This window comes from Salvelinus sp. IW2-2015, linkage group LG7 (genome assembly GCF_002910315.2).
Source record: "Salvelinus sp. IW2-2015 linkage group LG7, ASM291031v2, whole genome shotgun sequence".
Classification (NCBI taxonomy): domain Eukaryota; kingdom Metazoa; phylum Chordata; class Actinopteri; order Salmoniformes; family Salmonidae; genus Salvelinus; species Salvelinus sp. IW2-2015.
The window spans coordinates 3,630,200-3,655,863 of record NC_036847.1 but is presented as its reverse complement, the minus strand read 5'-3'; the positions used below and the strand labels follow the sequence as shown (position 1 = coordinate 3,655,863).

The 25,664-nt window shown below is 45.2% G+C and overlaps 1 protein-coding gene across 1 annotated transcript in view; it reads right to left on the bottom strand.

Moving 5' to 3' along the window:
* The window catches only part of LOC111966216 (cadherin-like protein 26), a 40,878-nt gene extending 15,639 nt beyond the window's left edge, over positions 1-25,239 (bottom strand). The window contains exons 1-16 of the mRNA XM_023990682.2: positions 24,870-25,239; positions 15,984-16,055; positions 15,794-15,886; positions 15,417-15,575; positions 15,178-15,325; positions 14,765-14,937; positions 14,491-14,619; positions 14,152-14,337; positions 13,561-13,841; positions 11,874-12,019; positions 10,545-10,772; positions 10,067-10,288; positions 9,565-9,695; positions 8,776-8,866; positions 6,370-6,461; positions 4,464-4,571 (exon numbers count right to left, since the gene is read on the bottom strand). Coding sequence (XP_023846450.1) covers positions 4,464-4,571; positions 6,370-6,461; positions 8,776-8,866; positions 9,565-9,695; positions 10,067-10,288; positions 10,545-10,772; positions 11,874-12,019; positions 13,561-13,841; positions 14,152-14,337; positions 14,491-14,619; positions 14,765-14,937; positions 15,178-15,325; positions 15,417-15,575; positions 15,794-15,886; positions 15,984-16,055; positions 24,870-24,899 — 2,289 coding nt within the window. The 5' untranslated portion in view covers positions 24,900-25,239. The remainder of the gene's footprint in view (positions 1-4,463; positions 4,572-6,369; positions 6,462-8,775; positions 8,867-9,564; positions 9,696-10,066; positions 10,289-10,544; positions 10,773-11,873; positions 12,020-13,560; positions 13,842-14,151; positions 14,338-14,490; positions 14,620-14,764; positions 14,938-15,177; positions 15,326-15,416; positions 15,576-15,793; positions 15,887-15,983; positions 16,056-24,869) is intronic.
* Between the last annotated feature and the right edge of the window lie 425 nt (positions 25,240-25,664).

Genomic DNA, 25,664 nt, shown 5'->3' with positions numbered 1-25,664 from the left:
CTTTCTAAAACTATCTGCTGAAATTGTTGCCACCCTATTACTAGCCTCTTCAACCTCTCTTTCGTTCGTCTGAGATCCCCAAAGATTGGAAAGCAGCTGCGGTTATCCCCTCTTCAAAGGGGGGACACCCTTGACCCTAACTGCTACAGACCTATATCTATCCTACCTGCCTTTCTAAGGTCTTCGAAAGCCAAGTCAACAAACAGATTACCGACCATTTCGAATCCCACCACACCTTCTCCGCAATGCAATCTGGTTTCAGAGCTGGTCATGGGTGCACCTCAGCCACGCTCAAGGTCATAAACGATATCGTAACCGCCATCGATAGGAAACAATACTGTGCAGCCGTATTCATTGACCTGGCCAAGGCCTTTGACTCTGTCAATCACCACATCCTCATTGGCAGACTCGACAGCCTTGGTTTCTCTAATGATTGCCTCGCCTGGTTCACCAACTACTTCTCTGATCGAGTTCAGTGTGTTCAAATCGGAGGGTCTGTTGTCCGGGCCTCTGGCAGTCTCTATGGGGTGCCACAGGGTTCAATTCTTGGACCGACTCTCTTCTCTGTTTACATCAATGATGTCGCTCTTGCTGCTGGTGATTCTCTGATCCACCTCTACGCAGACGACACTATTCTGTTACTTCTGGCCCTTCTTTTGACACTGTGTTAACAACCCTCCAGGCGAGCTTCAATGCCATACAACTCTCCTTCCGTGGCCCCAACTGCTCTTAAATACAAGTAAAACCAAATGCATGCTCTTCAACCGATCGCTGCCTGCTCCTGCCCGCCTGTCCAACATCACTACTTTGGACGGCTCTGACTTAGAATATGTGGACAACTACAAATACCTAGGTGTCTGGTTAGACTGTAAACTCTCCTTCCAGACTCACATCAAACATCTCCAATCCAAAGTCAAATCTAGAATTGGCTCCTATTCCGCAACAAAGCATCCTTTACTCATGCTGCCAAACATACCCTTGTAAAACTGACCATCCTACCAATCCTCGACTTCGGTGATGTCATTTACAATAGCCTCCAAAACCCTACTCAATAAATTGGATGCAGTCTATCACAGTGCCATCCGTTTTTTCACCAAAGCCCCATATACTACCCACCACTGCGACCTGTACACTCTCGTTGGCTGGCCCTCGCTTCATACTCGTCGCCAAACCACTGGTTCCAGGTCATCTACAAGACCCTGCTAGGTAAAGTCCCCCCTTATCTCAGCTCGCTGGTCACCATAGCAGCACCTACCTTGTGCACGCGTCCCAGCAGGTATATCTCTCTAGTCACCCAAAACCAATTCTTCCTTTGGACGCCTCTCCTTCCAGTTCTCTTGCTGCCAATGACTGGAACGAACTACAAAAATCTCTGAAACTGGAAACACCTATCTCCCTCACTAGCTTTAAGCACCAGCTGTCAGAGCAGCTCATAGATTACTGCACCTGTACATAACCCATCTACAATTTAGCCCAAACAACTACCTCTTTACCTACTGTATTTATTTATTAATTTATTTTGCTCCTTTGCACCCCATTATTTCTGTCTCTACTTTGCACTTTCTTCCACTGCAAACCAACCATTCCAGTGTTTTTTTTTGTTTTATTTACTTGCTGTGTTGTACTCACTTCGCCTCCATGGCCTTTTATATTTTTTATTTATTTATACATATATTTGTTTGCCTTCACCTCCCTTATCTCACCTCACTTGCTCACATTGTATATAGACTTATTTTTTTTCACTGTATTATTGACTATATGTTTGTTTTACTCCATGTGTAACTATGTGTTGTGTGTATGTGTCGAACTGCTTTGCTTTATCTTGGCCAGGTCGCAATTGTAAATGAGAACGTGTTCTCAATTTGCCTACCTGGTTAAATAAAGGTTAAATAAATAAAATAAAAAAATTTGGACCGCAGAGTGAAGGAAAAGCAGCCAACAAGTGCTCAGCATATGTGGGAACTCCTTCAAGACTGCTGAAAAAACCATTCCAGGCTTTGAACACTCTTGAGAATGCCAAGAGTGTTCAAAGCTGTCGTCAAGGCAATGGGTAGCTAATCTGAAGATTCTAAAATATATTTTGATTTGTTTAACACTTTTTTGGTTACTACATGATTCCTTATGTGTTATTTCATAGTTTTGATGTCTTCACTATTATTCTACAATGTAGAATATAGTAAAAAATAAAGAAAACCCCATGAATGAGTAGGTGTGTCCAAACTTTTGACTGGTACTGTAAATCAATAGTTTTTTGTATTCCGAAAATGTCTGAAACATTAACTTTCTTGACCATGCTATAGGTCATGTAACTGTTTGTTACACGCAATATGCTTTGTGGACTTCACCAGACAGATGTTGAATTTGAGAACTTTTTGGAATGACACTGCAAATGTTCAAGTACCCCCCTAGTAGTCCCTTGGGCTTAGCTCATGGGTTCCAGATGACTCGAGAGTGATATATATATTTTCGGTGTTTTCTGACTGCTGGGTTTAGGCTGTTTAGTTTTGATTGAGGGATAGTTCGGTAGTGCAATTAACTATCCCTCGTGCTTGCACTGGATGCGAGGAACTAATTAAAAACAGCTTGCGTGCCAGAAGCAGAGTTGGTTGTCACGTATTGGGACTTGTATGCACTATGTTTGGACAGTCATAGTTCATCTTGGAGACGGACGACTCAAGAGAAATCATGGGACCACTGCCATCCACTGCTTTCCACTCCGGTGAGTTTTTTAGCTTGGTGGTGTTAGGCCCAGGGTTGAAGTGTCCGTCCCTGGAGAGCAGGAGGGTAGTCAACAGGTAGCTTAGCAGTTTCCGATAGGTGTTGAAGGACTTGTTTGTTACTCCCAAGTGTTTCAGTCAAGTAGGAAGCGAGGTAGACTTGGTAGACATTAATCAGGACATCATCTCCTGTCCAGAGATGGCATTCCCCGACGCCGACAGTAGATTAATTGTGTCATCCCAGCAAGGATGCACTGAAATTATCAATAGAACACAGCTACATAGCTGACAATTTTACTAGAGATAAAATGCATAATTGCGCTTTAAATCTTTGTGAGTTATTTAGCTATGGTCGGCGTACACAACCTGGTCTCAGAGCATTTCATATTATTCTGTATCTAAAGCCGAGACACTCTACTGTGGTTATTTAAGGCAAAAACGAAAGGTGGATAGTTGGTCGGAGTGGGCGTAAGACGCGAATGTCTAGCAACCTAAAGGTTGTGAGTTTGAATGTCAATAACGGACAACTTTAGCATTTTAGCTAATTAACAACTTTTCAATTACTTACTACTTTTTAGTTACTTTGCAACTACTTCGAATGATAGCTAACCTTCCCCGAACCTTAATCATTTAACCTAACTCCTAAGCTTAACCCTAACCTTAATCCTAACCCCTAGCCTAGCTAATGTTAGTGAGCTAGCTCACATTAGCTACCTAGCTATAATTCTTAAAATATCATACATTTTGCAAATTCGTAACATATTGTACGTTTTGCAAATTTACATTTTGTAGGTTTGCAAATTCACAACATATAATATGATTTGTAATTCGTAATATATCAGACAGAATGGGTGATGGACATCCACAAATTAATGCATATCATACGAAACATAACATATCAAACTAAAAGCTTGTCTCTGATTTTGTCACACCCTGATCTGTTTCACCCCCCTCCAGGTGTCGCCCATCTTCCCCATTATCCCCTGTGTATTTATACCTGTGTTCTCTGTTTGTCTGTTGCCAGTTAATCTTGTTTGTTCAAGTCAACCAGCGTTTTGTCCAAGCTCCTGCTTTTCCAGTTTCTCGCCCTCCTGGTTTTGACCCTTGCCTGTCCTGACTACGAGCCCGCCTGCCTGACCACTCTGCCTACCCCTGACCCTGAGCCTGCCTTCCGCCCGGTACCGTTGCCCCTTTCTGGTTTACTGACCCCTGCCTGCCTTGACCTGTCTATTGCCTGCCCCTGTTGTAATATTAAACCATTGTTTATTCGATGTGGTCTGTATCTGGGTCTTACCTTCATCCCTGATAGATTTACGTGCAGAATAATATGAAATGCTCTGAGACCAGGTTGGCATACACCTGATCTTTTAGATAAAATAACAGAATATGGAGGAGAAGCAGCACCTGCCGTACCACCCGCCCTTTGATCTGCTATCTTTCTTTACAGTATTAGTAGAACCAATGCGTTGAATACGTATTGACTCAAGACATTTCAGCTTTTCCTTTTTTATTAACATGTACATTATTTCTGCAAACATAATTCCACTTTGACATTATGGGGTATTGTGTGTAGGCCAGTGACACAAAATGCCAATATAATCAATTCCGGTAGTAACACAACAAATGTGGAAAAAGTCAAGGGGTGTGACGTGTGAACACTTTCTGAAGGCACTGTATGCAGCGCTAAGGTAGAAAAAGGAGGGGTATGTTGCCCACTTGTGGCAGCCTGGAGCAGATGTCACTTACCTTGCCTTGCCCATCCTGGCTTCTCAGAGTTCCGTTGGCTTCGCTCATTCTCTGGAATGTTCCCCCTCCTGAGAACCCTCCCCCTCCTGAGGAGGACAGCTTGGTGACCTGGGGAGAGATGGAGGATGAGTACTGAGACAATGGGCACAACTGCCATTATACATGATATACCTTATAATGTACACTATATATACACAAAAGTATATGGTTTTGCCTACTTCAGCCACACCAGTTGCTGACAGGTGTATAAAATCAATCTCCATAGACAAACATTGACAGTAGAATGGCCATACTGAAGAGGTCAGTGACTTTCAGCATGGCGACGTCATAGGATGCCACCTCTCCAACAAGTCAGTTCGTCAAATTTCTGCCCTGCAAGAACTTCCCCGATCAACTGTAAGTGCTGTTATTGAGAAGTGAAAATGTCTAGGAGCAACAATGGCCCAGCCACGAAGTGGTAGTCACACAAGCTCACAGAACAGGACCGCTGAGTGCTGAAGCGCATAGCGAGCAAAAATTATCTGTCCTTGGTTACAACACTCACTACCGAGTTCCAAACTGCCTCTGGAAGCCACAGCAGCACAAGAACTGTTCGTCGGGAGCTTCGTGAAATGGGTTTCCATGGCCGAGCAGCCGCACACAAACCTAAGATCACAATGTGCAATGCCAACCGTCGGTAGGAGTGGTGTAAAGCTCACCACCATTGGACTCTGGAGCAGTGGAAACACGTTCTCTGGAGTGATGAATCACAGTTCACCATCTGGCAGTCTGATGGACGAATCTGGGTTTGGTGGATGCCAGGATAACGCTACCTGCCCGAATGCATTGTGCCAACTGTAAAGTGTGTTGGAGGTATAATGGTCTGGAGGCCCTTAGTTCCAGTTAAGGAAAATCTTAACGCTACAGTATATAATGAATGACATTCTAGACGATTCTGTAGTACTTCCAACTTTGTGGCAACAGTTTGGGGAAGGCCCTTTCCTGTTTCAGAATGACAATCCCCCCCTTGCACAAAGCGAGGTCCATGACTGGCCAGCACAGAGCCCTGACCTCAACCTCATCAAACACCTTTGGGATGAATTGGAACGCCGACTACGAGCCAGGCCTAATCGCCCAACGTCAGTGCCTGACCTCACCAATGCTCTCGTGGCTGAATGGAAGCAAGTCCCCGCAGCAATGTTCGGAAATCTAGTGGAAAACCTTCCCAGAAGAGTGGAGGCTGTTATAGAAGCAAATGGGGGGACCAACTCCATATTAATGCCCATGATTTTGAAATGAGATGTCCGACAAGCATGTAGTGTACACTGATGCCCTACTCCATCAGCTAGGAGTATCCTCCATCAGAATTGTGTACCACTGTTGTCACCACTATTTTGTTGAGCTAAGTATGGCCATGATATGCGCATGTTAGATAATGACAGGGTAATAGTGTAAATGTACAAAGTGCTAAAGGAAACTATAACTAAGGACTATAAAGAGTTAAATTGTGTTTTGCACACTGTGATGTAGTACCACTCAACATAGAACTATGAGACGTACACTACTGAGACAGGTAGAAAGAACATGTAATGCTCTTTGATTACATCTCTCATAAATAGATGACACGGGTCAAAGACAATGCTATTCAGTGCAATTGAACAGTCAGGGATAGTACAACTGGTCCAAGCTGTAGTAGATAAAACATTGGCAATTTACAAAGTTCCCCAAACTTCAGAAGGAGCTAGAGCAGGGCACTTCAACCCTGTTCCTGGAGAACTACCCTCCTGTAGGTTCAAAGGTAGTAGTTCAAAGGTATTTTAAAACACAACAAGTTTTAAAACATATACTTGATGTTTCCATTATGCTGAATTTAGGCTGAAACTTCAACGCTTGAGAAATCAGGTTTGTCAGCAAGGCTGTCACTTACCACGGTCCTCCCTGTGGTTCTGTACATCTCCTTGGTCTCTTGGGTCATCTCCTTGGTCTCTTGGGTCATCCCATTGGTCTCCTGAGTAAGCTGTCCGATCAGAGCAGAGAGTCAAGCACAGCATAAAAAGCCTCTGCCGAGTAGCCAAAAACCGGATGTTTCGGTTTTCAGGGGATATGGAAAGAGAGCTTTTGGACGTTAACAAGGTGACACTTAACTTTACTGGATTGGTTGAACAGTGCAGAAGAGAACTTCCCCCAACAGTTTTTTTCCCCTTCTCGTCAAGACCAGTATGTAGAGCAAGGGTCTCCAACCCTGTTCCTGGAGATTTACCTTCCTGTAGGTTTTTACTCTAACCCCAGTTTTAACAGATAGAATGTCTACCAATGGCATGTCCATCTTTTGGAGAAAAATTACACTGGTCACTCAAAACATTTCTAAAGTATTTCTAAAGTAAAAATAACCCACACTTTAGACGAGGCCATGCAAAAAAACAACTAATGATTAGTAAATGGTTTATAAGGATCTATATTAAATGTCTTATAAATGATCTTACGAATCATTATTAAATACTTTAAACGTTGTTTACAAATGTGTGAATAACTAGGTTACTAACATTTACAAACGTGTGAGTAATGATTAATATATTATGAATAAACGATTTACTATTGCATTGGAATTATGTGACGTTATTATAAAGTGCTACCTGAAAATGTATCAACGCCTACAAAAATGTCCATTAATTATAATCCACATAATAATTCACATTTCCTGTTGCTGCAGGATTATTTTCCTGCTGTAGCAAACTGGCTCAGATTAAGCTACCACATCTGTATATAGTAACTAGTCTTGTTGTTGCCGGTGAAAGATTTAATAATATGATATATGAAGAGGTGTAGCGTAGCAGATAGAGCGGTAAGGTAGATAGTAAGTAGCTCTGTTCAACAGTAGGGCTATCTTACTGTTTGGAGACGTGGCTCTAACTCATTCTCCATTGACAAGCTGATGGCATGCTTGTACCAACAAGTCCATCCTTTTTAGGAAACCATCAGAAAAGATTATGCACTATATAACTTAGCGCCCTCATAAATCTTCTAAATCTCACGAATGTTCTCCCCCCCCATCATACTTTACTATGCCCTCTAGTGCACACTGTGCCCTACACAGTCCACTATTTTAAATATCTTAGTTCACATTACTTCACTCCATTTTATCCCGTACACTCCAATAATGTCTAGTACACACTACTATGATATGCCTTTTTTCCTTCTGGTTTTTGACCTTTTACCCCTTTTACTCTCCAATTTCGTGATATCCAATCGGAAGTTACAGTCTTGTCCCATCGCTGCAACTCCCCTACGGACTCGGGAGAGGCGAAGGTCGAGAGCCATGCGTCCTCCGAAACACGATCCTGCCAAGCCGCACTGCTTCTTGACACAATGCTCGCTTAACCCGGAAGCCAGCCGCACCAATGTGTCAGAGGAAACACCGTCCAACCGGCAACCGTAGTCAGCTTGCAGGCTCCCGGCCCACCACAAGGAGTCGCTAGAGCGCGACGGGACAAGGAAACCCTACCGGCCAAACCCTCCCCTAACCTGGGTTTCCAGGTCATGATGCAGTGCCTTAGACCGCTGCGCCACTCGGGAGGCCGCTGTCTGTACTGTATTCTATACTTAATACAAAAGACAAGTCATCCAAGCCGATCAACTAGGCCTACAGCTATTTACAAGCAAGTGTAACTGCCACCATTTCCGGGGCCACCAACACATTCTATTAGCTGACTGGTTCGTCTTCCCTGCCCAGTCAAACTAGACATGGATGTGTGGTTTGGAGAATGTGGTCAGGGTTGTAAGCCTACTCACTCTGCWTGTGGCACATGTGCTCATGAGTCACAGGTCACGAGTCACACCCAAATCATGTATGTGAGCTATTTTACTCTCTCTCATTGGTACAATAGCAAATAAATGAGGCTAGTGGTGACAGAACCTGCTTCAGTTCGTGCTTTCCATACTTATAGTACATATTAGAGGGAAACACACACCCTACACAGAAACTACTAATCGGCTGTAACTGTCATTGTATTAATGACTTCTATTAACTCTGTTCCTCCATCACGGTACATCTCATACACTCTCTCCACCTAACCGTGCAGAACACACACACACACACACAAGCACACACACACACACACACACACACACACACACACACACACACACACACACACACACACACACACACACACACACACACACACACACACACACACACACAGCATTGAAAAACTTCAAACCCTGTTGTGACCATAGACCATATATTAATAAGGGTTGTGAACCAGAAAGAGACAAGTTAAATACACAATTAAGAAGAAGAAGAGAGGAAAGTAAGAATAGGGGCCAGTTTACTTTATGTCTGTGGTGGCCTGCTTCATTCCATCTACCACGTCCACGGCTATCTGGTTGGGAGCGGTGCGAGTCAAGATCAACATGGGCTCACCCTAAAGAGAGAGGAGCAGGAGGGGAGCGAGAGAGGGGGGGAAAGAAGGAGGATAGGGGCATGAGAGACGAGGAGTGGAGGCAGGAGAGAGGAGGAGTGGTGGCAGGAGAGACGGGGAGTGGAGGCAGGAGAGAGGAGGAGTGGAGCAGGAGAGAGGAGGAGTGGAGGCAGGAGAGAGGAGGAGTGGAGGCAAGAGGAGGAGGAGTGGTGGCAGGAGGAAGGAGAGGATTGGAAAAGAAGAGGAGTTTAAAGAAAGCAGTGGCGGAAGCGAGTTAGTGGCGGAACGAGAAGGAGAAAAGGGGCGAGGAGAGAAGAGAACATGAAAAGAGGAAATGACAAGAACAATTAAACGTTATTACAACATGAAACATGTCAGAATACATACAGAGCCATTCGCATACCAGAGGGAGAACACCTGTCTTGCCATGAGTACATGCCAGTAAAGACCTGTCATACCCAGACCTGCCACACGCAGTCTCAATAACCACAATGATGTAAGCACATCACAACCCGGTAAGGGATTGTATTGTACACTCCTGCCTGTGTGCTGAACACCCCAAACATTGCACATTGTGTACAAATGAATAGCTAATGAACCTATATTATTACTACACACACACACACACACACACACACACACGGATGCACACATGAGCACACACTTGCACGCGTGACCCACATGCCCACACCCACACGCACCTTGCACACGGAGCTCCCTCCCTCCTCGTTGTAGTTGATGAGAGTCTGGTTCCCCTCGTCTTGCAGGTTGAGGGGGAGGTGTGTGAACGTCTTACCGCCACACTCACAGAGCAGGAGGAAAAGCAGCAGCACTGGGAGAGGGACACACAACCACAGTGTCACTACTAACAGTCATACGTATCACATCGCATMTTACCGTACAAACAACTCACAGGTGTTTAAAGCCATGTCTGTATAACACTTCATAGCGTGTCATTGCTATATTACTGCTGTCTGTCAACATGTTTTAGCAATATTGCGTCACTAATCTGATCTCAATTCGATAGATGTGATTTGGGTTAGACTGAATTGGTATCTTTRAAATCTTTCTCCACTCCAGATTTCAGGCTATAAGCACTATGGTTAGTTCTAAGACTGTCTGAGTAACTGACTTAGTGACTATCCATCTAACTATCCCTTATCTCTATCTACAGTAATCCCTACCTATTCCCTTCTAACTCACGTAAGAGGAGAAGCAGTCCAGCCAGCAGTAGTCCTATAGCGGCCAAGCCCAGGCTGGAGGTCCGGGGTAGAGAGGCCCTACACTTGTCCCCTCCCCCACAGTCACACACCATAACCTGGACAGTGTCATTTGCAACCATCCCTTGCTGGTCCTGGATCACCAGAGGCACTGTGTAGTTACCGTACGGCAGACTCTTCAAACTGACCAGACTCGCCTCCACACCTGACCACCAGGGAGAAAGAGAGAGTGGGGTGGAGGGAGAGGAAAATAAGGTAGGGGGTTAATTATATTAAATTCTAGGTTAGCAGGTTGTGTTGAGATTGGCTGAAATGTCCATGTATATTTATGGACTTTGGAAGAGGTCTGTGACTGCTATGACAACCCTTCAGCTCTGTACGGAAATAGTAGATTACTATATTATCAGGATAAATGCAGAGCTTTGGTGTGTGTGTATATGGATGTGTGTGATTCTGCTAACCAGTGGCAGGGTCCAGTTTCCAGCGGCTCTTCAGTGCTTTGTCTCCGTTGTCCACTCCCAGGGAGAGGAAACAGGGACATCCAAAGGGAGACTGGTCCTTGTCTGCTACCGGCACAATCACCGTGTTACCACACATCACCAGCTTCTTCTCCACCACATAGGGCGTGTTGTCATTGATATCCCCCAGGTGGACCAGAATGGTGCCTGTAGCCGTGGCAGGGGGCTCCCCTGAGAAACGAAGACAGAGACTTTGAATACTTTATTATGCTCAATACCATACACATATGCATATGTACAATTGAAGTTGGATGTTTACATATACCTTAGCCAAATATATTTAAACTCAGTTTTTCACAATTCCTGACATTTAGGTCAGTTAGGATCACCACTTTATTTTAAGAATGTGAAATGTCAGAATAATAGCAGAGAGAATGATTTATTTCAGCTTTTATTTCTTTCATCACATTCCCAGTGGGTCTGAAGCTTACATACACTCAATTAGTATTTGGTAGCATTGCCTTTAAATTGTTTTAACTTAGGTCAAACATTTTGGGTAGCCTTCCACAAGCTTCCCACAATAAGTTGTGTGATTTTTGGCCCATTCCTCCTGACAGAGCTGTTGTAACTGAGTCAGGTTTGTAGGCCTCCTTGCTCGCACACGCTATTTCAGTTCTGCCCACACATTTTCTATGGGATTGAGGTCATGGCTTTGTGATGGTCACTCCAATACCTTGACTTAGTTGTTCTTAAGCCATTTTGCCACAACTTTGGAAGTATGCTTGGGGTCATTGTCCACTTGGAAGACCCATTTGCGACCAAGCTTGAACTTCCTGACTGATTCAATATAACCACACAATTTGCYTTCCTCATGATGCCATGTATTTTGTGAAGTGCACCAGTCCCTCCTGCAGCAAAGCACCCCCACAACAGGATGCTGCCACCCCCGTGCTTTACGGTTGGGATGGAGTTCTTCGGCTTGCAAGCCTCCCCCTTTATCCTCCAAACATAACGATGGTCATTATGGCCAAACAGTTCTATTTTTGTTTCATCAGACCAGAGGACATTTCTCCAAAAAGTACGATATTTGTCCATATGTGCAGTTGCAAACCGTAGTCTGGCTTCTTTATGGTGGTTTTGGAGCAGTGGCTTCTACCTGCTGAGCGGCCTTTCAGGTTATGTCGATATAGGATTCATTTTACTGTGGATGTAACAAGTTTTAATAACTCCAACCTAAGTGTATGTAAACTTCCGACTTCAAATGTACATACWCACACAGCTGCATGCAAGCACACACACAAACACATCCACACATACACACTACACACTAACCGTTGTCTATGGCATGGATTAGAATAGTGTAGATGTTGTCTTTGTTGACGTAAGGTGACTCCCGGTCCATCTTCTTTACTGTAGTAACCTCTCCTGTCTTGGGATCTATGGTGAACCAGCCTGCTGGGTCCTCAACTAACTCATACCTGGTCAGGACATGGAGAGGACAGACGGACAGGCAGACAGGCAGACAGGCAGGCAGGCAGGCAGGCAGGCAGGCAGACAGACAGACAGACAGACATACAGGTCAAAACATGGCTTTTCTATACTGTCATAAGTAATAATGGTGAAACCAACTTAAACAAAGGCTTCAAATAATGTGCAGATGCTTAATGTGAACACACAATTTCAATATACACTACATGACCAAAAGTATGTGGACACCTGCTCCTCAATCATCTCATTCCAAAATCATGGGCATTAATATGGATTTGGTTCCCCTTTGCTGCTATAACAGTCTCCACTCTTCTGGCAAGGCTTTCCACTAAATGTTGGAACATTGCTGCGGGGATTTGCTTCCATTCAGCCACAAGAGCATTATTAGTGAGCTCATTAGTGAGGTCGGCACTGATGTTGGYCGTTTAGGCCTGGCTCGCAGTCACGGTTTTAATTACTCCCAAAGGTGTTTGATGGGGTTGAGGTCAGGGCGCTGTGCAGACCAGTCAAGTTCTTCCACACCAATCTCAACAGACCATTTCTGTATGGACCTCACTTTGTGCATGGGGGCATTGTCATGCTGAAACAGGAAAGAGCCTTCCCCAAACTGTTGCCTCAAAGTTGGAAGCACATAATCGTCTAGAATGTCATTGTTTGCTGTAGGGTTAAGATTTCCCTTCACTGGAACTAAGGGGCCTAGCCCGAACCATGAAAAACAGTCCCAGGCCATTATTATCCTCCACCAAACATTACAGTTTGCACTACGCATTGGGGCAGGTAGCGTTCTCCTGGAATCCGCCAAACCCAGATTTGTCCGTCGGAGTACCAGARGGTGAAGCGTGATTCATCACTCCAGAGAGCACGTTTCCACTGCACCAGAGTCCAATGGGGGCGAGCTTTACACCACTCCAGCCGATGCTTGGCATTGTGTATAGTGATCTTAGGATTATGTGCGGCAGCTCGGCCATGGAAACCCCTTTCATGAAGCTCCCGACGAACAGTTCTTGTGCTGACGTTGCTTCCAGAGGCAGTTTGGAACTCGGTAGTGAGTGCTGCAGCCGAGAACAGATGATTTTTATGCACTACGCGCTTCAGCACCTAGTGGTCCCATTCTGTGAGCTTTTGTGGCCTACCACTTCGTGGCTGAGCTGTTGTTGCTCCAAGACGATTCCACTTCACAATAACAGCACTGACAGTTGACCGGGGCAGCTCTAGCAGGGCAGAAATTTAACGAACTGACTTGTTGTAAAGGTGGCATCCTATGACAGTGCCTCGTTGAAAGGCACTGTGCTCTTCAGTAAGGCCATTCTACTGCCAGTGTTTGTCTATGTAGATTGCATGGCTGTGTGCTCAATTGTATACCCCTGTCTGCAACGGGCATGGCTGAAATAGCCGAATCCACTCATTTAAAGGGGTGTCCACAAACTTTTGTATATACTGTATATTGTAAGTTGCGGGAATCAATATCACAACCTAGGTGAATGAAGAATCATCATGATGTTTCTGAGGTACAACATGTTATGCCACCCACCTGATTTTGTCCACATCTGAGTCAACGTCGGTGACTATGGGTTTGTACAGCACCTTTCCCACCTCCTGCTCTTCCTTTCCATACACGTCTGTCACTTTATTGTCAAACACCGGGGGGTCGTTCACGTCAATCACCTTCACAGTCACGTTGACCGTCTGGGGGGGCACGGTCAGGGTCTTACCAGAGGACACGGCCCCGCCGGCGCTACAGACAAACAAAGGCTCCTCGTTCTCCACGGCAATCTGCACATTGGTCAACGTTGTCTTCTCAAAATCCTTCCCCTGAGAAAAAATTATCACAATAACTGTTCAATCACAACACTTCAAAAACGGGGTGTGCAATTCTAACCAATTACTGCGCTTCTATTATATAAAATGGATCAATCAAGTATCAAAAATGTTTTCCCTTGTCAGRACATTTTCGTGACATTTATTTATTTATTGCAGCAGCAAAATCAAGCATTTTGGAATGCAACTACTGTATCACAAAAAAAAAACTATTTCGAAATCCTGGAGGGACTGACTAAGTGATGCTCATGCTCAGGACGTTGTTGGCCTACTCATGTAAGGTCATAAGGTCAAACAGACTCACCTTGATGACAGTCAGTATACCCTCGTTGGTCTTGGGGTCGGTCTCGATCTTATAGTTTCCTTCCTCGTTCCCCATCACAATGGAGTAAACGGCTCGCCATGCGGGGGTGTTGGGGGTGTCTGCATCAGTCACAGCCACTCGGAGTATCTCTTTATTGGATTCCATCTCCATCATGTGAGTATTGTACTGCAAAGAAAGATGGTAAAGTAAGTATTTGTGCTTAAAAAATCAATAAAGACATTTTCAATCAATCGATCAATTGATCAAACAACCAACCAACCAACAAATCATTGAACCAATCAATCAACCAGTCAATCAATCGATCAACTTGGAACTTACGGTCTTATCTTTGAACACTGGCTGGTGAGTGTTGGAGTCCGTTATGTGGAGGTTGACCACCGCAGTTGAGGACAGGGCTGGTATCCCATGATCCTTAGCTTCAACAACCACTTTATACATCTTTACTTTCTACGTGAACAACAAAAGAAGTGAAATATTGATCCACCATTTTACATACAGTTATTGATTGTGTGTGCGTGAGAGAGTTTGTGCGTCAATTGTGTGTGTTTGCACAATTGTGTGTGTGTGTGTGTGTGTCATAGTGGAACCTTACGTCATAGTCAAAGCAGCCGGTGAAGGTGAGCTGGCTCATCTTGGTGCCCTCCACCTGCTTCAGCTTGATCTTGGGCTCGGCTGGCTCCTGAGACAACACCCTTATACTGATGTTAGAGTTCTGTGTGTTCACCTGATCCATGTCCCTGGCTGTCAGAGGCACTGGCAGATACCCTGATACAGGGGAAGAGGGAAGGAGGAGAGGGGGGGGGGTGAGAAGGAAAACAGGAATAGGAGGAGGAGAAGAGGGGAAATGAGTTCCCCTTTACATGTTCTCTATGATCAAGAAAGAGCAACCACTTGCCACTTCATTTCTCAGCCGAACGCGACAACTGCCTGGTTCTCGGGCGAACAGTCTAGCTAAGTATACTTTATATACAGGCACATGATTTACAGCCCTTTGTGTGTACTGACCCTCTGGCATGTTCTCTTTTACACTMGCTTTCATGACAGGGTGCTCAAAGTAAGGGGCGTTGTCATTGATGTCCGTAATTGCCACGTCGAACGCGAGAGTCTTGTCCACRGGCGTACCAGTCTCCGTGTCAATGATGTCAAACACAATCTGTGGGAAAGAATGTATTTCTGTTGTGGTTAGATATTCCGTTTAGATTGTCTGTCCGTCCATCCGTCGGTCTTTATCTGTTGATGCTTACATGAAACAAGGGGTACGTCTCCCTGTCGATCGGCTTGTGTACGTACACCACTCCGTCATTGTCGTCGATGGAGAACACGCCCACCGGTTCCTCGTTCACTCCAGTTCCAGATAAACGGAACTGATGTCTTTTGAAAACAGCCGTTCTATCGTTGAACATCTGGAAAGATGACCAGTTTTCAGGGCTATGTACACTGGGTCTGGTTTAGGAGAAGCCCGAGAGCGGTAGAGGGTTCACAGTACAGCTTACTACAGAGTTCTGTTGGAACTGTTCTTCTCTTGAACGATTATATACTATTTATGTGGTGGTTTTCTACATTTACTGAGGTAGCATGTGTAGACAGATGTGTCTTGTTTGTTGCCGTATGATGTTTTTACCTGTGTGGCGAATTTAGGGTAAGGTCCAGGGTCCTCCTCCACTAGCTCAATTGTGGATAGGACCCACCTTCTTTTGGAACGCAGCAGCAGCTCCTTTAGGAGATCAGAGAAGGTGAGGGGAAGAGGGTCACTGTACCTGTGTTTTTAAACTCAAATGTCTTTTCATTTTTAGTAAATACTCATGACATACCCTCTTTTCCCGCTTATTCAGTGTATAGTTGCCAGGGTCATGTGCCAGTGCTAATGCAACCGCCATGGAGACCTGATGACATAAGAGTGCAAACATGCAATTAGAGAGAATGTATTCACAGGTGTGTGTGTAGTAAAAAAGACATAAAGATGAAGGTATGAATCATTGCAGGTGACAGACCTGTGGAAGCCATCATGATAGTGGGAGAGTTTGGATGTGCTGTATAATGGCGTGCGTGTGTGTGTGTGTGTGCGTGCATGATGAGTAATGATGATGGTGGGAAGTAGATTATATGCAGCAGGGGATGATTGTATGGAGCCGTGTTGCCATTGCCATTCTGTGTATTGTCTGTATTAGTCTCACATGCCAGAAAGTTGCAATGCAAACACATTGCATGATTAACTGAACACTGTAACTATTATTGTAAAAAAGGCCACCCTGCTCCTCTCCTCTACCTAACTTCCCCTCAAGGTCCCTTCAGTTTCTCTTAAGTCACATTAGTTTGGCTGCTCAGCCTACTTTTTTTTAAATGTGATTTTATTTCACCTTTATTTAACCCACATATCCCTCACCAATCATAGCCCTGCCATTCCCAACCAATCAGAACACTTGGAAATGCTCATCTGGACACTGCACCCGCCCACTGCACCGGCCCACTCAGGTCAGAGTGTTATCGTAGTCCGAAGCGAGAAGAAGCATGTTTCGGAGGACTTAGTATTGTCGACATTAACAAAAATGTCTGAATTTAGGGTCGTGCATCGAAATGTAAGTTGCAGGGGGGTTTTATTGGGGATTTTACATGCTGTGTAATAATAGGTCATTCACTTCATGTCACTTGTCCTACTGTATTCTACTGTTTATCGTATGTAGTATTATTCCGTATTGCCATAAGTGTTATTATTGCATTGGTTGCACAAGTACTTTTGCAGAAGTGGTTTTATTTTTACATAGTCTTTTGCATGCGAACGCTAACACAGCGTTTTCCATAGTGGCCTTATTAAGGTGTTTTATTGCGCTGCCATGGGCGAGTTTCTAGAGTCTTCCCAGACAGCTCTTCAGCATGCACAGATTCATTTACAACCCTGTGGCGCCAGGCCAGATCTGATATGGCCTCAGCCTGGCTGATTCTCACACAAGGCTGGAGAAGAGGGTGCCATAAATCTAGACCCTTTGTCAATCTAAGTAATTCGTTTCTCTCTCCCTCCAAGGACTGAATGTTTAATTGTATGTTTATATTGATGCTAATGTTTATAAGCCTTTAAAGACATGTTTTACATATAATGCCATTTGCCATTTATACATCCACATACACTACTGTTCAAAAGTTTGAGGTCACTTAGAAATGTCCTTGTTTTCGAAAGAAAAGCAACATTTATATAAATACATAAATAACATCAAACTGATCAGAAATACGGTGTAGACATGGTTAATGTTGTAAATGACTATTGAAGCTGGAAACAGCATATTTTTTTATGGAATATCTACATATGCATACAGAGGATCATTATCAGCAACCATTACTCCTGTGTTCCGATGGCACGTTGTGTTAGCTAATCCAAGTTTATCATTTTAAAAGGCTATTTGATCATCAGAAAACCCTTTTMCAATTATGTTAGCACAGCTGAAAACTGTTGTCCTGATTAAAAGAAGCAATACATCTGGCCTTGTTTAGACTAGTTGAGTATCTGGAACATCAGCATTTGTGGGTTCAATTACAGGCTCAAAATGGCCAGAAACAAAGAACTTCCTTCTGAAACTCGTCAGTCTATTCTTGTCCTGAGAAATGAAGGCTATTCCATTCGAGAAATTGCCAAGAAACTAAAGATCTCGTACAACGCTGTGTACTACTCCCTTCACAGAAATGTGCAAACTGGCTCTAACCAGAATAGAAAGAGGAGTGGGAGGCCCGGGTGCACAACTGAGCAAGAGGACAAGTACATTAGAGTGTCTGTTTGAGAAACAGACACTTTACAAGTCCTCAACTGGCAGCTCCATTAAATAGTACCCGCAAAACACCAGTCTCAACGTCAACAGTGAAGAGGCGACTCCGGGATGCTGGCCTTCTAGGCAGAGTTCCTCTGTCCAGTGGCTGTGTTATTTTGCCCATCTGAATCTTTTCTTTTTATTGGCCAGTCAGAGATATGGCTTTTTCTTTGCAACTCTGCCTAGAAGGCCAGTGCTTGTCTCCACCCCCCTCCAGGTGTCGCCCATCTTCCCCATTATCCCCCTAACACAATAAGAATAACAAAAACGAGTCTATAAACAGGGGGCACCGGTACCGAGTCAGTGTGCAGGGGTACAGGCTAGTTGAGGTAATCTGTACATGTAGGTGGGGGCGAAGGGACAATGCATAGGTAACAAACGAACAGCGAGTAGCAGCAGTGTACAAGGGGGAGGGGGGGCCTTATGGTCAGATGTAGCGCCTTAGCAGTTGCCATACCAGGCGGTGATGCAACCGGTCAGGATGCTCTCGGTGGTGCAGCTGTAGAACCTTTTGAGGATCTGGGGACCCATGCCAAATCTTTTCAGTCTCCCGAGGGGAAAAAGGTTTTGTCGTGCCCTCTTCACAACTGTCTTGGTATGTTTGGACTATGATAGTTTGTTGGTGACAGCCCCGTCGATGTTAATGGGGGCCTGTTCGGCTCGCCTTTTCCTGTAGTCCACGATCAGATCCTTTGTCTTGATGACATTAAGGGAGAGGTTGTTGTCCTGGGACTTACCTGGATACTTGATAATATGAACTGGCCATGACTGACCCAGCAGACCCGGGCCCGCTGCACAACGCCATCTCCTCCCAGGGAGCCACCATAGGTATGCATGAGGAATTGATTTGTGGCCTTGCGGAGGGGGAACAAATGTTAGCTGAACGCCATGACCGAGCGTTGGACAGTTTTCTTGAGCAATTCCACAGGTTGTCGGGGAGGCCGCCTACCATGGTGGTAACCCCACAGCTTCTCAGCAATTCAGCTGCTAGCAGCGCCGGCTCATCGGTCCCTCCACCTTCTCTGGAGCCCCGCTTACCTCCTCCGGAACGATTCCATGGAGAGCTGAGCACCTGTCAGGCATTCCTAGCTCAGTGTGCCCTCGTATTCGAGCTTCCAACCCCTTGGACCGCTCCAAGATAGCCTACCTCATCACGCTGATGTCCGGCACGGCTCTCACCTGGGCTACTGCTGTTTGGGAACAGCAGCCGGCCATATGCATTAGTCTGGAGGGATTCGCGGCAGAGGTGAAGAAGGCTTTTCGCGCCCTGTTCTCCGGGAGAGAAGCTGCCCGGAGGCGATTACGGGAACGACGGAGGGAGAGGAAATGTGATTTTGCTTGCACGCCCAGGGATCCCACCTTGCCAACCCGGAAGCGCCTGACGGTCTCTTTGCCGCTTCCCGACCCTCCACGAGGGCTGCCGAAGACGGCCGAGTCACTGCTTCCTAAGCCTATGCCACTAGGCAGAGCTGGGCTATCGCCAGCAGAACGGTACTACGGAATTGACACGAAGAGTTGTCTGTATTGCGGGACTCTTGTCCATTTTGTGTCCTCTTGTCTTTAAAGAAGCCAGGCTCAACGGTAAGAGCAAGGATTTGGAGAATGTTCCTGCTTCCCCTGCTCACACCCCTTTTCATGGCATTCTGCTGTGGGGAGACCATTCCAAATCTCTCCAGGTTCTCATTGACTCTAGGGCCGACAATACTTTTTTGGACGCTACCCTGGCGTCCGAGCTGAACAACCCCACTCAGACCCTCTCCACTCCCATCGGCGTTAGAGCGTTGGACGGGCGCTCTGAAGGCCGAGTCACCCACAACACCACTCCCATCCACCTACGGGTGTCAGGGAACCAGTCTATCCAGTTCCTGCTCATCAAGCCAAGAGCCTCAACTCCAGGCAAGCCAGATGAGCCCTGCTGTTCACACTGTTAAACTTTTCCCTCTCGTACCGCTCGGGATCCAAGAATGTCAAGCCGGATGCCCTGTTCCGCCGCTACAGCCCCAGGACTACTACCTTGGAACACGAGACCATCCTTCCCACCTCATGCCTGGCGACGACACTCAGCTGGGGAATAGGGAAGCAGGTCCGTGAGGSGCAACGTTCCCAGTAAAAAAKCGGATGTTGGTTCCWGACTCCTCCAGGCTGGTCTGCCACCCGGGCGCCCGTCGGACCCGGACCCTGGCCTACCATGATCCAGGACGTGTCCGCATTCGTCGCCGCTTGCACAGTTTGTGCACAGAACAAGACTACTTGGCAAGCTCCGGCTGGTCTCCTCCAACCTCTGCTTGTCCCCCACCGTCCCTGTTCCCACATCTCCCTGAACTTTGTCACGGGTCTACACCCGTCTGATGGCAACATCTCCATCCTGACCATGGTGGATCAGTTCTCCAAAGCCGCCCACTTCATTCCTCTTCCCAAACTACCCTCTGCCAAGGAGATGGCCCAGGTCATGGTGCAGCACATCTTCCGGATCCATGGACTGCCCCTGGACATGGTCTCCGACCGGGGTCCTCAGTTCTCGTACCAGTTCTGGAAGGAGTTATGCACCCTCATTGGGTCGTCGGCAAGCCTATCCTACGGGTTCCACCAGCAGTTCAACAGCCAGCCGGAGTGAGCCAACCAGGACCTGGAAACCACCCTGCGCTGCCTGGTCTCCGCCAACCCAACCCACCACCTGGAGTCAGCAGCTGGTCTGGGTGGAATACGCCCGCAACACCCTTTCCTGCTCTGCCACGGGCCTATCACTGTTCAAGTGTTCCCTGGGGTATCAGCCCCCGCTCTTCCCTGAGCAGGAAGAGGTCGGCATACCTTCTGCCCAGATGTTTGTCCGCCGCTGTTGTCATACCTGGAGGCGAGCCTGGTCGGTCTTCCTCAAGACCACCTACAGGTATTGACGACAAGCGGATCGCCGGTATCATCAAGGCTCCCCGGTATCGTTATGGGCAGAAGGTATGGCTATCCACCCGGGATCTGCCCCTCCTGGTGGAAACCCGCAACCTCTCCCCCCGGTTTATTGGCCCATTTCCCATCTCTAGAATTATTAGTCCCTCTGCTGTTCATCTTCTGTTGCCCCGTACCCTTCGTATATACCACACCTTTCATGTATCCCGTATTAAGCCCGTGTCTCACAGTCCTTTGTCTTCCATTTCCAGGCCCACCCCTCCTCCCCGTGTCATCGATGGCCATCCGGCATACACGGTGAGACGTGTCCTGACGGTTCGACCACAGGGCAGGGTTTTTCAGTACCTGGTTGACTGGGAGGGTTATGGCCCGGAGGAGAGGTGCTCATCGCCGACTTCTACTGGAACCCCGGTCAACCAGGTATGCGCCCAGGTAGGATGCCAGGTGGCGCCCCTAGATCTGTTTCACCGGTATTTGTGCTTGTGTCCACCCCCTCCAGGTGACGCCCAGCTTCCCGATTATCCCCTGTGTACTTATACCTGTGTTTTCTGTTTGTCTGTTGCCTGATCATCTTGTTTGTCAAGCTTACCAGTGTTTTGTCCTGTCAGCTCCTGTCTTTTCCCAGCCTCTCTTTTTCTCGACCCCCTGGAWTTTTACCCTTATCCGTCCTGATCCTGAACCCGCCCACCTGAGCACTCTGCCTGCCCCTGACCCTGACTGCTGTCCGGTACCTCTGCCCCTATCTGGAATTCCGACTTTTGCCTGACCTGGCCCTGAGCCTGCCTGCCGCCCTGTACCTTTGCCTCTGTTTGCTGCAAAAAACGTAGTTACTTCAACATGGTCTGCACTTGGGTCTTGGATACTTGATAGATGCTCCAGATACTCAACTAGTCTAAAGAAGGCAAGTTTTATTGCTTCTTTAATCAGAACAACCGTTTTCAGCTGTGCTAACATAATTGAAAAAGGGTTTTCTAATGATCAATTAGCCTTTTAAAATTATTAACTTGGATTAGCTAACACAACGTGTCATTGGAACACAGGAGTGATGGTTGCTGATAATGGGCCTCTGTACGCCTATGTAGATATTCCCTAAAGAATCAGCCATTTCCACTTACAATAGTCATTTACAATATTAACAATGTCTACACTGTATTTCTGATCATTTTGATGTTATTTTAATGTACAAAAATATGTGATTTTCTTTCAAAAACAAGGACATTTCTAAGTGACCCCAAACTTTTGAACGGTAGTGTGTATGTATATTATATAGTTATGACCCTTAACTGGTACTGTTTACATGTGTGCATATCTTTGTCTTATAGAACCACAACAATAAGATTCCAAGTCATTCGGATTACCGCAATCATATAAACATCCTCAAATAGAAACAGCTGTGTCTGCGTGTGTGTGTTTGAGCATGTGGTGTTGACAAAGTGTTCAGTATGGGCCTCAACATCATGTTCTAACCGGACAGCACTATAGTGGGCAGAACCAAACCAATCAGTTATAAGTATATAATGGTTGAGGTTATTCACAGCCGACCGCTCAGACGGGTGAGGGCATTCCAGCCAACCGTTTTTACATGGTCCTTCGAGTCAGATTTAGTAACCAACTGTTTTTTACGTGGTCTGTCATTTCTCCGTATTTAGCCACCAATAGTTTTTTAATTAGTCTGAATTTTTTACTTTGCAATGTGGGAATGGTTTCATAAGTAACTATTTCACTGTAAAGTCTACACCTGTTGTATTCGGCACATATAATCAATAGAATTTKATTTGATCATAAACCTGTGATATTGAAACAATCAGACAACAATGCCCAAATTTCAAGCCATGAAATGGTAATGATACTACATACATTTTATCTTTTACACTCTTGGAAAAAAGGGTTCTTTGGCTGTCCCCATAGAGTACCACTGTATGATTCATAATACCCATAAAACCTAGCAGTCAAACAGGAAAATGGTTCCAATCATTTTTCCACCATTCATTTTTCCCATATGAGTTTTTATTTGAAGAAACACTTCAAATAAGGGCTGTGTTTTCGTGTAGGCTTACCCTGGCGTGACGTTTTGATAACCGTGTAAATAGCTCTAGGACAAGGTGACGTTTATCAATATATTCGCCTGTAATTACCCCCCAAAAAAGAAATGCTAATTTGGGAAAAATTAATGGTGGAGTAGCGATTGGAACCTTTTTTCTTTGACTAGCGGTCAATACACTTTTAGGTTCCATGTAGAAACCTCTGTGAGATCTACCTGGAACCAAAAAGGGTTCTTTAAAGGGTTCTTCGAAGGGGACAGCTGAAGAACCCATTTAGATTCCAGACAGTGTACCACAGCAAACAGAGAGCAATAAGGCACGAGACACCTTCACTTTGTTTACAGCACAGAAAATATGCCATGCAAAGTTGCATTCCATACATATGTGTCATGGACACCAAACATTTCATATACATTTTTTTATAGACAACAAATAAAAAAATATAAAAGCTTGAAGACCAACTAAGGGATAGTCACCTTGGGTTGGTAAACTTGGTAAAGGGATGGTCAAATTGAAAATGAATAAACAACTTAAAGTATGTTTATTCAGAGTCAGGCTTTAGATTAAATGGGGTGTGTGTTATGAGGATTTAAAGCAGCAATCAGCAGTAGAAAAAATAACAAAGCGTTCTCCCGCCCYTTTCGGTAAAAAGCTGAGGGATGGGACTGGAGAAATGTAACCACTCTCAAATTCATAGACAGAGCTACAGATGCAAGGACTCCATGATATAAAAATGAGAGTTTTAACCATGTTTTGGTTGTTTACATCTACTTTGTTTGCTAACATTGGAGTAAAACAAGCTTATATTTTGAGTTCAGATGGGGTACAATTTTTTTTATATCATATCATATCATTCATTTATTTAAGTCCAAAGCTGTTATGGTTGAACGCAAGGTGAGGTTTATAACAATTGGGTTGGGATCATATTTACTGCAACCAATTGACATGTATAATACATAAAAATAAATTTGTTAGAGACCACAAAAGAAAAAAAGCTTGAAGACCAAGATACCCGATGAATGATCCAATAATTATAAGGAACACTAATAATTATTGAATAAATGAGCCAGTTTATTTTTACAGCTTTTTTCTCCCAAATTTCATGATATCCAATCTCATCACTGCAACTCCCCAACAGGCTCGGGAGAAGCGAAGGTCAAGTCACGCATCCTCCGAAACATGAACTGCCAAACTGCACTTCTTAACACCTGCCCGCTTAACCCAGAAGCACCAATGTGTCAGAGGAAACATTGTTCAACTGACGACCGAAGTCAGCCTGCAGGCACCCGGCCCGCCACGAGCACAATTAGCCAAGTAAAGCCCCCCCAGCCAAACCCTACCCTACCCTAACAACGCTGAGCCAATTGTGGGACTCCTGGTCACGGCACCATTTGGGATCGAACCCGGGTCTGTAGTGACTCCTCAAGCACTGTGATGCAGTGCCTTATACCGCTGCGCCACCCGGGAGACACCTTTTAATACATTATTTGACTTTAATAAAAAATYTAGCCAGTGAGATGCCTCTGCGGGTCGGGGGCTATACTTAAGAAGACCAGAGTGGCTCAGCTCCAATCAGAAAAAGGGAGTGGCTTGTTTAGCTTTCTCTACCGTCTCTGACTGAACATCATTAAAACCACTGGCAGCCATTTTGTGCTATTGTTTATAAGGTAGGCTAGATAGACTCATAACCGTTCAGCGTTCAGAGAGAAAAAACTCAAAGAATTGCAAAGTGTCATACTAATATTATGACATGATATACTGCACCCACATGACACTTCCGTGATCTATATTTCAGTACAACATATAGTATGAAAAAGTATTTTTAAAAAGTATGCACTCACATTCTCTAGATAAGAGCGTCTGCTAAATTACTAGAAGGTCAAATGTATGTGTGTTTACGTTTATGCAAATGTACCTATTGTGTCAAAGCTAATTGTGCAGAAGCTGGTTTTGTACTCACCATCAGCAGAAGAAAGGACACCTTCGCCATTTCGGACCGTTCCTCTTGATATCCTTTGCGTAAGTGTCAAGAACTCAAATGTGGTAGAGGTACTTGAGACAGTTGGTACAGGCAGCATGTGAGGGACGGCCCACTATCCCTCCAGGCTCACTGAACATCTGACACAGTCGTTTTTTTCCCTTTGTCCCAGATATGTGTCCTCACCAAGTATGTGTGTGTGCGTGAGAAAGAGAGATTGTGTATGTGTGAGAGAGTGTGCGTGTGAGTGTAGGTGTTTAGTATYTACGCGTGTACATGTGTGTTTGTGTGTGCATGCATGCATGCGTTAGTGTGTGCGTGTATAGGTGTGCCACTAATAACCTGTTGCTGCTATGTGACACATCTCAGGTCCCCAGGGTTTTAGTGAGGGGCGTAGTTTGTGAGGTCAGAGTAAGACCCTCTCTGCCGGTCTCAGGTTCTCATATTTTATTAATGCTCGTCCTACAGGACGAGATGACTCATCCTAGACACTACCCAGATTTCTAGGGTTATGTCTAAATCAGAAAGGATTTTATAGGCCTGCAGACAATACATATACTGTTGTTGGACTTTTATATTGTATTCGAGGTTTAGGTCAATAAAGTGTAGTAGGTTGAGTGTCCAGGTTTAATCAGAATTGCATATGGCAGAGGGTTGGCGCAGTGCACATTATAAACACAATTCAAAGAAATATTATCCCAGCCTATCCCTCTCCTCACGACCCAACCCTTTGCAACGCAAGTATTTCTCAGAACACAACCCAATAATCTGCTTTGT